At 37.1% G+C, this 17,439-nt stretch overlaps 1 protein-coding gene across 3 annotated transcripts in view; it reads right to left on the bottom strand.

Moving 5' to 3' along the window:
* DMXL2 (Dmx like 2) overlaps nt 1-17,439 on the bottom strand; it is a 142,990-nt gene that overhangs the window by 89,339 nt on the left and 36,212 nt on the right. For all 3 annotated transcript variants that reach the window (XM_040620639.1, XM_008705966.2, XM_040620638.1), the window contains exons 4-6: nt 14,464-14,542; nt 13,471-13,606; nt 12,737-12,803 (exon numbers count right to left, since the gene is read on the bottom strand). In XM_040620639.1, the coding sequence (XP_040476573.1) occupies nt 12,737-12,803; nt 13,471-13,606; nt 14,464-14,542 (282 nt within the window). The remainder of the gene's footprint in view (nt 1-12,736; nt 12,804-13,470; nt 13,607-14,463; nt 14,543-17,439) is intronic.

Below are 17,439 nucleotides of genomic sequence, written 5' to 3'. Positions count from 1 at the left end.
ACTCATAAAAAGTAGAGCTTACCAGCAAAAGTGCTCAACGAACTGAAATATTAAAAATCCTGAAGGTAACTGAATTTGAGTCGCACAACACCTGAACTGAAGTCCTGTCATCTGTAGCAGAGGCGGTGGAAAATGCCTTCTAGTGGTAGATCACACAGTTGCCATCTGTTTCATCAAGTCAGACAGACTTGGCTTTATTAACAGAAACAGAACAGACTGTGGCGGGGGGTGGAGGGAATGCCAACATTACAAAGTTATTTTCTGTTCTTTTTTCAAGAAGATCCTAATTAGATGTAGTATCTTCTCAAAAATGTGAGGAAATAAGCTTTTTAAACCCGTGACACATTTTATTAACCTCCAAAGTATCCTTACCAATAAGGCATTCTTATCTTTCCATCTGAATTACAGAACACTTAGCTCTTAGAAGAATTGAAGAATTTAATGCAAGGAAAACATGACTAATACTTGGGGAAAAATAACAGTCAATTGCTAGAGCTACTGTAATAAAAATTCAAAGAAAAGATATTGAGCATTATGGAACACGCAAATAGAACCACCTTCAAGGAGCTTAAAATCTACATGTCCCATTTAAGAAGATGTGCTTTTAGTCTTATTACTCAGTTGTGTTTGAAGTAAAAAGACATCTTTTGGATTCATCAGAGACGAGAGTTCAAATTCAGTAGATGTTCAAACAATGAATACTAATCACTTTACATGGGTTCGTAATAGTTTTTAATGTACCACATGACCCTGTCAAAAGACCATACATCCTAAAGCAGTCTCAAAGTTCAGCCAGTTGTGACACATAGCTGAGGCAAATATAACACATTGAGTAAGCAAAGAGAGATAATCAGACACATTAAGATTATATGAGGGATTATTCCAAAAAAATAAAAGATGAAGGATAATTCATTCTTATGAAGCCAGCATTACCCTGACATCAAATCCAGATAAAGACACTACAAAAGAAGAAAACTACAGGCCAATATCTCTGATGAACACAGATGTAAAAATCCTCAACAAAAATATTAGCAAACTGAATCCAAGAATACATCTTAAAAGTCATTCACCCCAATTAAGTGGGATTTATCCCAGGGATGCAAAGGTGGTTCAACATTCACAAATCAATCAATGTGATACATCACATTAACAAGAGAAAGGATAAAAACCGTATGATAATCTCAACAGATGCAAAAAAGCACTTGACAAAGTACAATATCCATTCACAATAAAAACCTTCAACAAAGTAGGTCTGGAGGGAACACACCTCAACAAAATGAAGGCTGTATATGAAAAACCCACAGCTAACATCATACTCAATGGTGAAAAACTGAGAGATCTTCCTCTAAGACAGGGAATAAGACAAGGATGTCCACTCACTTTTATTCAACATAATATTGTAAGTCCTAGCCACAGCAATCAGACAAGAAAAACAAATAAAAGGTATCCAAATTGGTAAGAAAGAAGTAAAATTCTCACTATTTGCAGATGACATGAGACTATCTACAGAAAACCCTAAAGAATCTACCAAAAAACTACTAGAACTGATCAATGGATTCAGCAAAATCACAGTATATAAAATTAATATACAGAAATCTGTTGCATTCCCATACACTAATAATGAGGTAGCAGAAAAAGAAAGTAGAAAATAACCCCATTTACAATTGCACCAAAAAGAATAAAATACATATGAATAAACTTAACCAAGGAGGTGAAGTACCTATACCCTGAAAATTATAAAATACTGATAGGGACACCTGGGTGGCTCAGTTTAGCGTCTGCCTTCGGCTCAGGTCGTGATTCCAGGGTCCTGGGATTGAATCCTGCATCGGGCTCCTTGCTCAGTGGGGAGCCTGCTTCTCCCCCTGCTTGTTCTCTCTCTCTGACAAATAAATAAATAAAATCTTTAAAAAAACAAGAACAAAAAACACTGATAAAAAAAATCTGAAGGTGACACAAACAAATGGGAAGATATTTTATGCTCATGGATTAGAAGAATTAATGTTAAAATGTTGATAGTACTCAAAGCAATCAACAGATTTAATGCAATCCCTATCAAAATACATTTTTCACAGAACCAGAACATATAATCCTAACACCTGCATGGAACCACAAAAGGACCCTGAATAAAAAAAGCTATCTTGAAAGAGAAGAAGAAAGCTGGAGGTACTGCAATCCCAGATTTCAAGACAAACTATTAAGGTGTAGTAATCAAAACAGTATGGTACTGGCACAAAAACAGACACATAGATCAATGGAACAAAATGGAGAGTCCAGAAATAAACCCATGCTTACACGGTCAATTAATCTATGGCAAAGGAGGAAAGAATATACAATGGAATAAAAACCATCTCTTCAACAAACAGTGCTAGAAAAACTGGAGAGCTACATGCAAAAGAATAAAACTAGACCGCTTTCTTGCACCATACACAAAAATAAACTCAGAATGGATTAAAGACCTGAATGTGAGACCTGAAACCATAAAACTCCTGAAAGAAAACATAGGCAGCAATTTCTTTGACATCCACCATAGAAACACTTTCTATGTATCCTGAGGCAAAGGAAACAAAAGCAAAAATTAAACTATTAGAACTATAACAAAATAAAAAGCTTTTGCACAGTGAAGGAAACCATCAACAAACAAAAAAGGCAACCTACCGAATGATATATGCAAATGACAGATCTGATAAGGGGTTAATATCCAAAACATATAAAAAACTTATACAACTCAACACACAAAAAAACCCAAATAATCCAACTAAAAAATAGGCAGAGGACGTGCCAGATGCATTTTTCCAAAGATGACATACAGATGGCCAATAGACACATGAAAAAATGTTCATCACTAATGATCAGGAAATGCAAATCAAAACCACAAAGAGATATCACTTTACACCTGTCAGAATGGCTAAAATAAAAAACACAAGACATAACAATTGTTGGTAAAAGAATAGATGAAGGAAATCAACTACAAGAAGAGAAGAAGCTACAAAACAATCCTTTCTATAAATAATTTTAACGGCTCATTTGTCTCATTTAGAGAAGGGTAGGCATCTTGAAATTTGTATTAATGTACTATTCTTAATTCAATTAAATTACATGCATTTTAAAATATATCTTATAAGAATTATATTTCATTTGATCATGTCCAGATACAGATTGTTAAACAGCTAAATTTTACTCTGAGAAAATTCAATGGATTTCAAACTGTTTCAGACTTAAAATTAGTCTGTAACATACGAATGGGTTATGAGGTGCTATTAACTGCTTATATACTACAGAACGGTCACATGATTCATTCACATAAACACTTAGTGAATGCAGGCATGCACTGTATAACTGCAGGGGATATAGTTGGGACCAGGGAAGGAAGAGACAGAGACAACAAAATATATTTCCTAGTTGCACAGAGCTTATACCCTAGAAGAGAAGACAACAGCAAATAAAGATACAAATTATTGTTTTAATACAATCATGATAAACACTACAAATGAAAAAGCATGCTGTCAGAGCATTTCCTTGGGAGGTCTGACCTTGCCTGGAAGGTTTCCTTTAAAAAGTGGTATTTAAACTGAGACCTGAAAGACACATAGAAGATGGCCATTGAAAGAATAGAGAAAGATACTTCCCTAGAGAGCACACAAAGGCTTAAAGCAGTCAAGAGCCTGGCATGATATTCAAGGCTCTAAAAAGCCATCAGTGTGATAGGTGTTAAGGTGGGAACAAGCTGGGGGTACACCATGCCATACCCTACAGCCTTGCCATGGTAAGAACTGTGGTCTTTATCCTAGGAGCAACAGGAGTCATGAAAACTTTATGAAAGTAATACATTTGGGGGACTCTGGCCACTGGGAAAACACAGGATTAGAGGACAGTTTCAGACGCCTCTAAGGTTCCAGAGGCAAGAAAATGCTAACTTGGCTTAGAGGCAGTGGAGGAACAGAAAAATGGACTTCACCCCTAAAGACCTCAACTTCTTTCTATGATCTCAAAGATGGCTAGAATCCTATGATGCTAAAAGTGTATATAAGTTTATATGTTGATATATGCACATACAGGTAGGCCCATTCTTTCTATGCATATCTAAACTGTCTTCCCCATGTTATAGGTCATTTGACATAATTAACTGTTGCCTCCTTCCTGAATTTTTTTTTTTCCTTCTGATTTCTCTAGTGTCACATTCTCCTGTTTTCCATCTATCTTACTGGCCACTCCTTCTCAGTGGATTCTCCCCATTTTTTCCTCCACTTCTTAATGTTTGAGGATTCTGGGATTTCATCCTAAACTTCATTCCCTTCTCCAGCATACATTTTCTCCCTAGTTAATTTCACCCAGCCCCATAACTTAAACACCACCTTTTTTTTGCCTAATGAATTCAAACCTGGAATCCCTAACTCTGACCTCTCCAGGGAACTCCTACCTTACTCTATGTGATATCTTAACCAAAATGCATACTTTGATCGAGCCACTACACTCCAGCATCTGCTGTATTTTAACAAGCCCTGCTAATTCCCATCCCAGAGCATTTACATTTGGTGTCCCATTGGCCAAAAATACCCTTTCTTCGGAACTTCATACAGTTGACCCCTTCCAATTATTCAGTTCTCAGTTTAAAGTTACTTCCCCAGAACAGCATTCTTTAAAGATTATCCACTCTAACAGACACCAAGTCACACTACTACATCATCCTGTCTTAATTTTCTGGATAGCATTTATGAATACATGATTCCTTTGTCTTTCCTCACTACAAGTTAAGTTGCATGCACACAGCAATCTTGTCTATCCTCTTCATCACGAGACTCTCAACACGTAGAACAGCTCAGGGCGTGTGGGGTTCAAAAAAATATATGCTAAACACGTGAAGGTCGTTAATTTCAAATAAAATTTTAAATTAGCCTTTCTTCAAAACTGCACTATGAAATGGAGAAAGACAAATTATATATATATATATATATGCATATATAAAATATACACAAATATGAGAGAGTCTATCATGACGTGAATACAACTACGAAAAGATTCTTGTATGCTTTGCAAATATGAATTACCGGAATTCTGAAGTGCATTTTCTTTGATAAATTTTCTATGATAAAAGGTACATTAGACAATATATATGTCAAAATACATGTTTTAAGGAAGACCTGACTGTATACAATAGTGCCATTAATTTTTTTTTTTGAAAGAGGATAATAGGAAAACATGCTTTGAATGCAGCATAGGATGCACAACAATGCCCAAGCTGATGTCAGGGCAACGACTGACTGGGAATATGATACAGCTGCCTTCCAGTATGAACTAGAGTAGCTCTCTGATCACACCGAATTGGTCCTATATTAAATCATCACGGCCTCACCTGTGATAGATTCACTGACTCAAAGGGATGACTAACCTTACTAATCATCCGGGAGAAACAGGAGTAACAAAAAGAACAAATCTGTGAGTACGGCAGGTTTTCTCATAGTCAAGTTTTAGGAGTAGTGGGATGCTAGTTTTTAAAGATCAAAGCTTTTTAAAAGTGACTGCCTAGTTTTCGAGATCAAAGGCAAGAATTCTATTATTTTTTCAATTATTTTGCCTGTGATTTGGTAAGTTTTCCTTTTATTTAACCACGCTTTCCAGACATTACAGAAAATTCCACTTGCATCTCTACGTTCTACCTAGAAATAGTAAATATTAGCGTTTTTTTTATTTGTAGGTGATTTAATTGGCTTATCAAGTTTTTCAGTGTTTGTTTTTAAAACCTACTTTAATTTTCTCCTTCTAATTTATTTACCATTATTTATTTTCCCCCATTAGCCTTTGGTTTCTTACAATCTACCCTGCCAAATCATTTAGATAGCCCTGTTATCTGGGGGGGGGGGAGAAGAGGAGGAAGGAGAAGCAGAGGGGAGAAAGAAAAAGCAGGGAAAGGGAGAGAGAAAGCCCAAATGGCAAGGAACTGCTGGCAGCCTCTAGGGCCTGAAGGAGGCCTCCAACCAAGAGTCAGGAAAAGGCCAAGCCCTCAGTCACACAGCCTCAAAAAAATAAATTCTGCCAACACCCTGAGTGAGCTTGGAAAAGGATTCTTCCCTAGTCAAGTCTCCGGGTAAGAATTCAGTCCACCTGGTGCCTTTAGAGTCCCAGACCAGAGCACCTATCCAAGCCACACCCAGACACCTAACCCACAGACACTACGACAGTAAATGTGTGGTTTTGAGCTGCTGTCTGTGGTCATTTGTTATGCAATAACAGAAAACTAGTACCGACTCCTAGTGATAAGTGGTAGGAGCAAAAGTAAGACAGGAAAGGGGAATAAAAAGTAGAGTGGGTGGTGGGATACAATTTTTAAAAAGGTGCTTAAGAAGCACCTCACTGAGAAGGTGACACTGAAGACATTAAAGGGAAAAGCCATGCAGGTCTCTGGGGGGATGAGTTTCTGGGGGGAGGGAAAAACAAGTGCAAAAGCTATTTTTAGAAAAAATCACAATGGGTATATGGCTAAAGTCAGGTTTCCAAGGAGGAGACTAACAGGAGATAAGGTCAAAGAAGTGATGGGAGATGTAGTAAGCATGGGGCAGGCCTGAAAAACTGCCATAAAACTTGTTTTTTTAATGAATGAAATGGGAAGCCTTTTGACAGTTTTGAACAGAGGAGTGACATTATCTGACGTACACTTTGAAAAGATCACTCTAGCCACTGGTTTGAAAATACACCGTACAGGAGCACAGCACAAGTTGGGAGAACCAATTAAGAATTTAATACAATAATACAAGTAATAAGTGATGGAGGCTTCAAACAGATTATAACAATGCAGATGATACAGAAGTGAGCAGACTGAGGACGTATTTTGAAGGTAGTGCCATCAGGGGAGTAGGGGCAGGGGGTAGAGATGAGGAGTTCCATTTTAGACATGCTTACTTGAAGGCGTATATTAGTTAGATGTGTGCATGTATATATGTATTTATGTATGTGTGTGTGTGTATGTATAAATACATATATGTGTGTGTGTGTGTGTATAAACAATAACCCTGGAGTTCAGAGGAGAGGTAAAGGCAAAAGATACAAACCCGAATGCACTTGAAGCCATGAGATGAGATTGTCAGAGAAGTAAGTATGGTCAGAGGAGAGGTCTAAGAAATAAGCCCTGGGGAACTCCAACATTTAAAAGTAGGGGAGTAAAGATGATATCGGCAAACTAATGGGGGGCAGCCAGAGTTAAAAAGAAAATCAAGAGTGTCCGGTGTCCTGGAAGTAAACTAAAGAAAGTGCTCAAGGGGAGGAAGTAACCAACTCTGTTAAATCATGCCATTAGGGTAAGTAAGAACTAACCACAGGATTCAGTAACAGGAACTTGCTAATGACACTTTCAGAAGAGCAGTAGTGAGTATACAAAACAGAAAATGAAAAAACTGGGAGATAGCAACTATAAGCAACTCTTTGAAGATGTCATATAGAGGACAAGGAAACGTGACCTGAGAAGAGGTCGAAGGAGGGTTTTTGGTACTGTGGCTGTTTGTTTCAGAATGGGAAGGGGCAAGATTACAGCATGTTTGGCATGCTACGCCGCATTAGTGAGCTTGGGCCGCCATAACAAAACACCGCAGACTGCGTGGCTTAAACAAATGTGCTTTCTCACAGTTCTGAGGCCTGGAGGCTGAGATGAGGCTGCGAGCATGGTCAGATTGGTGAAAGCTCTGTTCCTGGCTTGCAGATGACTGACTACCTTCTTGCCGTGTCTTCGCATCGCAGAAAGAGAGCAAGCTCTCTGGTGTCTCTTCTTATAAAAGTACTCACTATTCCTATCGTGAGGGCCATGCTCACAACACCTCATCTAACCTTAAGTACCTTCCCAAGGCTCCATATCCAAACACCATCATATTGGGGGTTAGGGCTTCAACATATGAATGGGGGTTGGGAGGCCATGTTCAGTCTGTAACATATGCCAATGTGATGACCCAGTGGAGAAGGGAAAACTCGTGCAGAAGAGAGGAGACAACTGCAATAGTAATGTCTCTGAGGAAGCAAGAGCAAATGGGATCTAGCAAACAAGTGAAAGAAATGGCCTTGTACAAAGCACAGACAGTGGGGCACCCGGGTGGCTCAGTCCACTGGGCGTCCAACTCTTGGTTTCAGTTTAGGTCATGATCTTAGGGTCATGAGATTGAGCCCCATGTCAGGTTCTGGCAAAGAGCCTGCTTAAGATTCTCTCTCTCTTTCTCTGCTCTCCACCCCACACCCTGCTCGTATGCTCTTAAAAAAAACAAAACAAAACAAAAAAAACACAGACAGTTCGGCCATGGCAACATCCAGGAAGGCAGTACATATAGGCCCCGATGTTGGGAAGTGAACAGATACAGACAGATGGTAGGAGCTTACCAAATTTCTCTTCCAACCGCATCTATTTTCTCAGGCAAGAACCCACAGTAAACAAATGCTGAAGCAGGCAACTGGACTGTCACAAGGGAATCTGCCAACACCCAATGGCACAGAGCTACAGTTTCAAACCGCTACACGGAGACAATGCATAGAGTCCATGCAAGGTGAGAAGTCCCATCAGAGGCACCAGCATAACCCCAAGAAGACCACGAAGGAATATCCCTAAGTGAAAGGGTGAAATTGAGGGAGGAAAAAAAAAAAACCTCTGGAAAGGGATATGGTAAGGAAGGCTGTACCTACGCCTAGAGTGAGTGGAGAAGGGAGGCTCCGCTGGGCGTTTACAACCACAAGGCAGGCCCCACGAGACCCAAACTCACACTACCTGCACGGCACAGCAACTCCAAGCTGAGAATTTACTTTGAGTTGGGTTTTTCCCCCCAGGTGCCTGGCAGAAGCTAAAAGAAGGCACTGTCAATCGAGGCCTCAAAGAATCACAAACGCACTTGTAATAAACATTTTCTCAGTGAAATACAAAGTGAGCTGGTATGGTGCCTTGCTACCCAATACACCTGGGCTAAAGCCCCAGATCTCCTTTTGACTAGTTCTAACTTCTCCAGGAAGTTCTCAAGCTGCAGCTTCCTCCTCTATAGATCAAGGAGAGTAGTGCCTGTCCCATAGGCTTTGTGGAGGCACAGGATCTGGCACATATAACACTCAATCATTAGTAGCTGCTGTCATAATAGTCGTAGTAATTATCCTAATTACAAACTACTTGCAAGTTTTACTTAATAATGAAAATAAAAGTTGTCACCACCCACGAAGTACTCCTGCACCATCTACCCTCACCCCCAACATAACTGAACTCAACTCTAACCCATTCTCTGGAAAACTCATGGATCAAAAAAGGAATCACAACAAAAATTGGAAAAATGTATGCTTAGAATAATTATGAAAATAATACACATAAAAACTTAGGGAATTAAAAAAATCTTGTGAGATAAAGTGAAGCTTAGAGGGATATCCTCTACCAGATATCAAAGCAATTTAAAAGCTATAGCAATTAAGACAGGTGGCTGGTACAAGAAAAGGCCAGTGAGAGAAAATAACCCAGAAACAGACAAATATAGACACTGGATTCTATGACAAAAGTGGTAATACAGAGCAATGAAGAAAGAAGAGACTTTTCAATAAACTGTGCTAGGCAAGTAGATATCCATAGAGGAAAAAAAATCAAACTTGACCTCTTTCTCAAACCATATCCAAAGATTATTCTACATGAAATTTAGACATAAATATGGAAGACAAAAAAAAAAAAAAAAACGTCCAGATTTTAGGTCACAGGTTCTTTACCTGAGGTCTCCTAACTCAAGGGACCTATGGAAAGAATTCAAGATATAAAAGATATTTTTGATAAATCCTGTTTCCTCTCATGTCTTAGTAGGTTAGTGTGCCAGTTCTAACTGACAGCATCTACATATCTTTGCCTGAGATTTCCAAGAAGTTGTTTCTGAGTGCTGAGAATTAATGCCCCGCCCTAACTAGCCCCCAACCAACAACCGATGTGTAAGAGGAACATGAGTGAGGAACACGATGCTGTGAAGAACACTGGCTCCCAGAGTTACCCAGAGATCCATGCTTGTGAATCACTTGCATGATTATGTGCCCTTTAGGAAGCACCTTCCCTTCTCTCCCTCAAATCCAGTATATTTCTTGGTGATCATTCCCCCTGTTAATTACTTATACTGGAATTCTTGTCTCAGGACCTGCTTCTTGAGAAACCAAGACAACTAAGACCCACCAGTTACCAAGAACTTGAGTGGTGAAAAACAATTACTTCTCTATTTTCATAATTGCTAACTGAAGGAAATGCTAAATTTCAGTTACGAATATAAGCAACAAACCAAAATAGTATTAGTGGCACCTATGAATTTATCTCTAACAGAAACCACAGATATTTTAGTATTACATGACAGTTGCTATAAATATCTCAAAATGTTTTTGACACTCCTTGCTACTTTGAAATTGTTAGTTATTAGGTAACTACTGAACCGCACATGGCTGCAGTCTTCCTGTCTACGATGTCACCTGTTGAGCAACTGCCTCTGGGCCAACTCATTACTCAGCCACAAAACAGGTGAGTGGTTTACAACTAGCGATTAACTCAAAAAGGGTTAATTCTGGTGTTCTTGGAAAACCTCTTCTTGCCTTGTAGTGTAATATCAAAGTTTTAATTCCATATACAACAATTAAGTACAATTAAAACTTCAACTTGTGATTTTTAAATGTAATTTTTTGTTACTGAAGCATTGGCCAAGAAGTACATAACGGCAATTATCACAAATTTATTTTTTAATATCTTGAAGCTGTATTTCAAAAACTTTATGGTATAATTTTTGTAAGTTCCAAACCATGCAAAACTAAACATTATACTATTTGGGAATTTATACATGTGAAACTGAAAAAAATATGAAATAAAACAAAATTGAGGATTCTGGTTGTCTGGGTGGGAAGGGAAGGAGAGGGTACAAGCAGAAAGATAAGGAACCCATCAGTTTATGTTCTTTGTGCCAAATCAGGTAGTAGGTAAATGTGTATTATTATACTATATATATATATATACATATATATATATATAAAACTATACTAGTAATATATATATACTATATATAGTATATATATATAAAACTATACTAGTAATATAGTAATATATTACTATATATTAGATATATATTTCAAATATATTCATTTATACTTATGTTATATGTTATAAATATTTTATAACTTAAAAATGAACATTCATAGAATAAGAAAAAATTCTTGAAAATTAAAAATGAGATAGGAAAAAAATTATTTTAAAGTTAAAGCTGGAAAATCACCCAGAATTTAAACAAAAAGATGAAGAACTGAAAAACTGGAAGAGAAGAGAAAAGATAGAGGATCGATAAAAAAATTATCCATATCTGAGTGAGGGAAAATTCAGAAAGAGAAAAAAGAGAACATGAAGAGAAGGAAATAGCACAAAAGAAGTAATACAAAATAATCTCCCGAACAAAAGATGAGTTTTCAGATTAAACAAGCCCACCAAACTGCCTGAACACAAAAGTCTTTTTCCCTTAGAGGTATACACTAAAGTATTTATACATGACTGACCCGTACCACGACATCACCTTGAAATTTCAGAACACCAGGGATAAGGGGAAGATTTTTTAAATCTCTACAAGCTGGAGATAGGGGAGTGCGGTCCTAATGGCACTGTACTTCTCAAATAGCAGCACTGGTAGCTAGAAGGCAAGAGAACCAGGACATAAAAAATTCTCAGAGAAAATTTTCAACCCAATCCTATGCCCAGCCAAATCAAGCATTAAAAAAGAATAACTGTTTAGGCTTTGCAATGCCTTAAAAACTTTTTTGCACATTCACCTTTCTCAGGAACTACTTAGAGGGTATCTCCATCAGATCAAGGAAAGAAGATGAATGATGCTAAGAAACGGCAAAGAGAATCTCCTGAGGTTGGTAAGAGAAAATTCAAAAATGATAGCTCTGCTATTTTAGGCTTGGAGAGCAACCAAGCCAGAGTGGGGCAAAGAGAGCACACATTTTCAGGACACCTCCTAGGTGGGATTACACCCAGAGGAGATCCAAAGACTGCCAGAGGTTTGTGGATGAATTAGGCACGTAGAAAATGAAGCAAAGAATAAAACAAAGTAACTGGTAACTCCAAAATAATTATTCTGTGAAGAGTATTTTACACAATCTTAATAATGTGAACATTTACCCAAATATTATGAGCTATCTACAGCAGGATGATAGGAGGAAGGAAAGTGAACACGTGTATGTGGTAGAAGTGGAGATGGGGCTGGGGACAGCAGCTGGAGGACTCAAGTCTCAGCTTCCATAGTAGGAAGGCAAGAGAGGACACATAAAACCGAAGGAAAAAAAGTCAAGAGATGGGAGGATAAGCAAGTTATTTAGGAACATGGAAGGAAATACCAAAATATGCAATCTGACGAATAATTCCCTCCAGGACACAGGAATTAAGAACGGGGTGAAAGGGTGCTTCTTTTCATTGTGAATCTACAGTAGTACTATTTAGCTTTTTAAATTACTTACATATACTATTCTCTAAACATAAAAATTAATTTTAAAAATTATAAGTTTTAAAGAAAGGTCAAGTAATAATAACAACAACAACAGCCATTTATTTTCTCAAGTGCCTACTACCTATGGGGAACATACCAGATCTTTCACAAGTACTATCACTATTCCTCAGACCAGCTTTGCAGAGTAGGATTACCCCAATTTTACAGATGAGAAAACTGAAAATGAGAATGAAAAAGGAACATTTTCAACTGTTTTGTTTATGTTTTATTTGGTCCTTTACCTTTCCAGCAGTAGCAAAATATTCACCATCAGGGGACCATTCCATCAAATGTACAGATACTGAGGTTCTAAAAAAACAAAGTTAAACAGTCAGCATTTTTAAAATCTGGAACACTGTATATATATATAAATGGTCAAAATTTATATATAAATGGTCAAAATAAGATTTTCATAACAAGAGTGTTTTCTAAAATTAAAAATTTCACCTCCCCCAAAATACAAATTAATTAATAAAACTAATCTGAAGTTCACCTTGGGGATCCAAAGAAGAATGCAATCAACATGCATAAAAGATATCTTCACCTATATGCCCAACCAACATCTTCAATATAACACGTTAAAAACTGAGCTCACCATTTTTCCTGGCTAATTGGTCCCCTTCACATAATCCATACTGTCAATGGTACAGCCATTCTCCTACTTAAGAGTGGCTGGTAACTTTCATCACATCTTCCCTGTCCCCATCCATATCTCATCCATTAATGAGTGATTCCCCTGTGTCAACCTTATCTACCCAAGTTCTGAAGTTATAACTATGAAAATATTTTTGCTTTTTTTAAACGATCAACTGATAGACTGAAGGGTAATATTATAATGGGTTTTGGTTAGAAAAAGTCCACTTTCTAAGCTTCTAAATGCAACGGTACTATCAAAAAATAGAGATCACTCTGAAAGGGAATATATTTTAGGAAGCTTTTTTTTTAAATTAATGAGCAGAACAACATAGATACTAACTTGCATTGCCAGATGCACTTCCAATCATTTAAAACTGGAGGGATTTTATTATCGATTTCTTCCTCCTCTTCCAGAATGTCGTCTCCTGGAGGAGCCCACAACTGAATAGAATCAGTTGCTGTCAACAATCTGTTATCTGAAATTTAAAGAGTTCTCATGAATAAGCAAGGATTATCTGGAGAAAGAAATGCGTATGTGGGCTTGTATTTAGGTCTATAAACTATTCTGTGAAAAATAAGCAATACTGTCAATGAAAAATACTTGGGGCATATCCATTTCAAAGTTCTAAGAATCCACTATCCAAGAGAGAGTAGTTCTCAGGAGAGACTTGAGAACAAAAAAGAAAACCTTACTGGCAAAGAGCTAAAGAGCTATTGCGTATTAGGTAAATCTTTAAAAAAAAAAAAAGAAAAGAAAAGAAAAAGAAGAGAAATGCAAACGTACAATAACAAAACAAACCCCAAAAGCTCTGATATATAAACACAGAAAGTTCTCAGGATATAAAATTTAACTAAAGATCAAGGCATTTTGGTTTTCTACATGGAATATTAAAATTACCTTCATTAATCATGAATGTAAAAAGGGGCAACAGCTATTATCATTAGAGACTTCTAATCTTTCAAATTTAAAGACAATAATTTCCTAAAACACAAATAATAAAACAAGATAGGGGTTTAGGCCCTATTTCTGATTTTATTTCTTACTAAATACAGTAACAGTAAAGGCCAACACATGTTAACTAAGGAAACAAATCACCACTGTTTCTTTGAATAAGACATTCAAACGCAGGGGGAGAAAAGCACAGAAGTAATAGTAAATTAAGCACTGTACAAAGCAGTGTATACCAACAAAAAAAATATACACTCATCCACTAGCAAAAAGAAAATATACTACGGATCACTTTCTTATTATGAGAGACTATTTCACATCGTAATCATACATTTTAAAACCAATATTTACTCTTCATAATTTCTGAATGTAATCACTAAATACCTTGAGGGTCCCACGCTAAATTGTATGTCACAGAGCTCAAAAAAAACTGCCCAGTTTTAAGCCACTGACACTTGAGTTGCTGAAACATAGAAAAAAGAAAAACATAGGTTGTTTATTTTTATTTTTTTTATTATATTATGTTAGTCACCATACAGTACATCCCCGGTTTCCGATGTAAAGTTCGATGATTCATCAGTTGCATATAACACCCAGTGCACCATGCAATACGTGCCCTCCTTACTACGCATCACCAGTCTATCCCATTCCCCCACCCCCCTCCCCTCTGAAGCCCTCAGTTTGTTTCTCAGAGTCCATAGTCTCCCATGCTTCACTCCCCCTTCTGATTACCCCCCTTTCTTTACCCTTTCTTCCCCTACCGATCTTCCTAGTTCTTATGTTCCAGAGATGAGAGAAATCATATGATAATTTTTAAAGTAACATCCACAAATACTACCATTTTATCATTTTCTTTGACTTAAGACCTCATGATCTAAAACAAAGATGTAAATATTCCACTATTATTTTTAAAATATTGTTTCTAAAATAACCTCTGATAGTTTCACTTGTTTATTCTACCATACCAAGCCACTTGCCACAGCATATTCTCCCAGGCTTCTTTCCACGTCCATGAACACATTCTCATACTCAGGATATGCTGTTTCTCTCTTCTTCACCTGCAAACTGCTTCCATCAAGACCCAGCTACATCATCCCTTCTGCAGAGGGGCCTCTTCTGACATCCTGGCAGCACTCAGAGCAGTCTTTACATCCTACCATCTAACAGTGGTCACACTGGAGTATTACTCGTTCATATGTCTGACTCTCCTATTCAACTCCAACACCTCGGGGCAGCAATTATGCCATCAGAAGCTTTGTGTCCTGAGTGCTATAATGGCTGGAACATATGCAGACACTCAATAGATGTTTGTGAAAACAAAATAAGTGCACATGAGAAAGAAGTGCAAATTATCATAATCCTATGGACTCAATGTCTAAAATAAACTAGACGCATCTCCCAAAGTCAGCAGATCTGAACTATACAATATATACAGTTCATAAACCTGTGTTACATATGTTGTATTCATTTGAGTAATTTCCATCTTTTTTCTTACCATTTTCATACTAAAAGGTAGAAAGAAGATTCAAAGTACAAAAGTCAAAGGCCTTTGCCATGAAATAACGTGAAAAAAAGTTTAGATTTTATTTTCTTTGTATTTCTTTGTACTGTCATTTCTATGTAGCACACAAATATAAAATGTCCTTTTGTGACGACGTAAAGCCATGTCACCTTAGGCAAGTTATACATTAATTGCTTGGCAAGTAATAATAGTTTAATACACAGCAATTTCCTCTCTATGTTTTCTAAATACTTAACAAAAATTCATTCAAAATAAAATAACTGCAAAATCTGAATTTCATTATCGAAAAATAATTTAATATTTTTAATATAATTTTTTAAACTCTACTATTGCTGATCAAACAAAAGTCAAAACAGTACTTTAAATATTGCCCAATAGATCTATTTTAGAGTAATAATCAAATCATTCCTAAAACTACAGACATCCCTAATATTCTTTCCTTTAGTATTTCTCACAGTGTAGTATGTGGGCCAACTCCACAGCAGAAATTTTGAGGGTGAGGCCTGGAATCTGAATTTTAATATGTACCCTAGGTGACTCTTAAGCACTCTCAAATTTGATATCTATTTCTTAATGCTATCATATTTTAATCTGCACTTTTTTTGAAATATGAAAAGAAGTAATCAAGTACATATATTTAATGAAAAATATCAAATCTACTTTTTTAATGCATTTAAGAATACACTTTTTAAAAATTATTAAATATATACTCTTGGCATTCAGATTTCACACTGGCAGTCTTGACTACTTGTGGGTGATAATGGAGTCTTAATGCACATAGTAATTTTTAAAAGGGTTAACAATTCTAGCCATACAAGGTTTTCTGAATTTTAAGTAAAATAAAATATAGCACCCAGAATGAATCTGAATAGTTCTCGAGGTGATATGCTAGACCACTTAGCTGATAAGTGACTTTATCTAAGTTCCTAACTCCTTCATTAAAAAAATATTTAGGGGGTGCCTGGGTGGCTCAGATGGTTAAGCGTCTGCCTTCGGCTCACATCACGATCTCCACGTCCTCGGATCGAGCCCCCCATCAGGCTCCCAGCTCAGGTGGAAGTCTGCTTCTCCCTCTGCCTCTCCGCCTGCTTGTGCTCTATTTCTCTCTCTTTCTCTCTCTGTCTCTCTCTCTCTCAAATGAATAAATAAAATCTTAAAAAAAAATTTAGAAGCATCTATTATGTTCCAGATCCTGTTCTAAGTACTTCGGATGCATTGGTGAACAAAAGAAACAAAGCTCCATCCACACCCTCATTGGGCTCCCACTCTCAACAGCAAATAACAAATAAACAAGAAAAGCGCTATGGAAAAAAAGTTAAAAATAGGAGGATGGCGGTTAAAATAAAGGTGGTAGAAGCAACTGGCAATTTTTTAAATGAGTGGACCCCCAGTGAGAAGGTATTACTGAGCAAAGATTTACAGGATCTGCAGGAGCTGGCCCTAAAGCTATCTAGAGAAAGTTAACAAACACGAAAAACATTCCAGACAAGAGAAAAAAAAATACTAAGACCCTACGACAGAAAATAACTGTTCAAAGAACAGTAAAAATGCCAGTGTGGCTGGAGTGACATCAGAGAGGACAAAAATAGTAGGAGTTGAGCTCTGAGGGGTGGTAAGGGGGTACTGGAGGGAAGAAAAGCTACCATCTATTTTAAGACTTTTTTGGCTTTGAGTCTAGGAGAAATACTGAATTTTAAGCAGAGAAGTATGTCATGACCTGCTATCGAGAACAGAGAAGGGGGAGGGGGACATAAAACATATCAGAGATTACTCTAGTAATCTAGACAAGAAATAATAGTTCTTCAACTAAGGAAGATTACAAGGTAAATCTCAATTAG

The sequence above is a fragment of the Ursus maritimus genome, unplaced genomic scaffold (genome assembly GCF_017311325.1).
Source record: "Ursus maritimus isolate PB19 unplaced genomic scaffold, ASM1731132v1 scaffold_35, whole genome shotgun sequence".
Classification (NCBI taxonomy): domain Eukaryota; kingdom Metazoa; phylum Chordata; class Mammalia; order Carnivora; family Ursidae; genus Ursus; species Ursus maritimus.
This window is presented reverse-complemented; position numbering and strand designations above follow the sequence as displayed.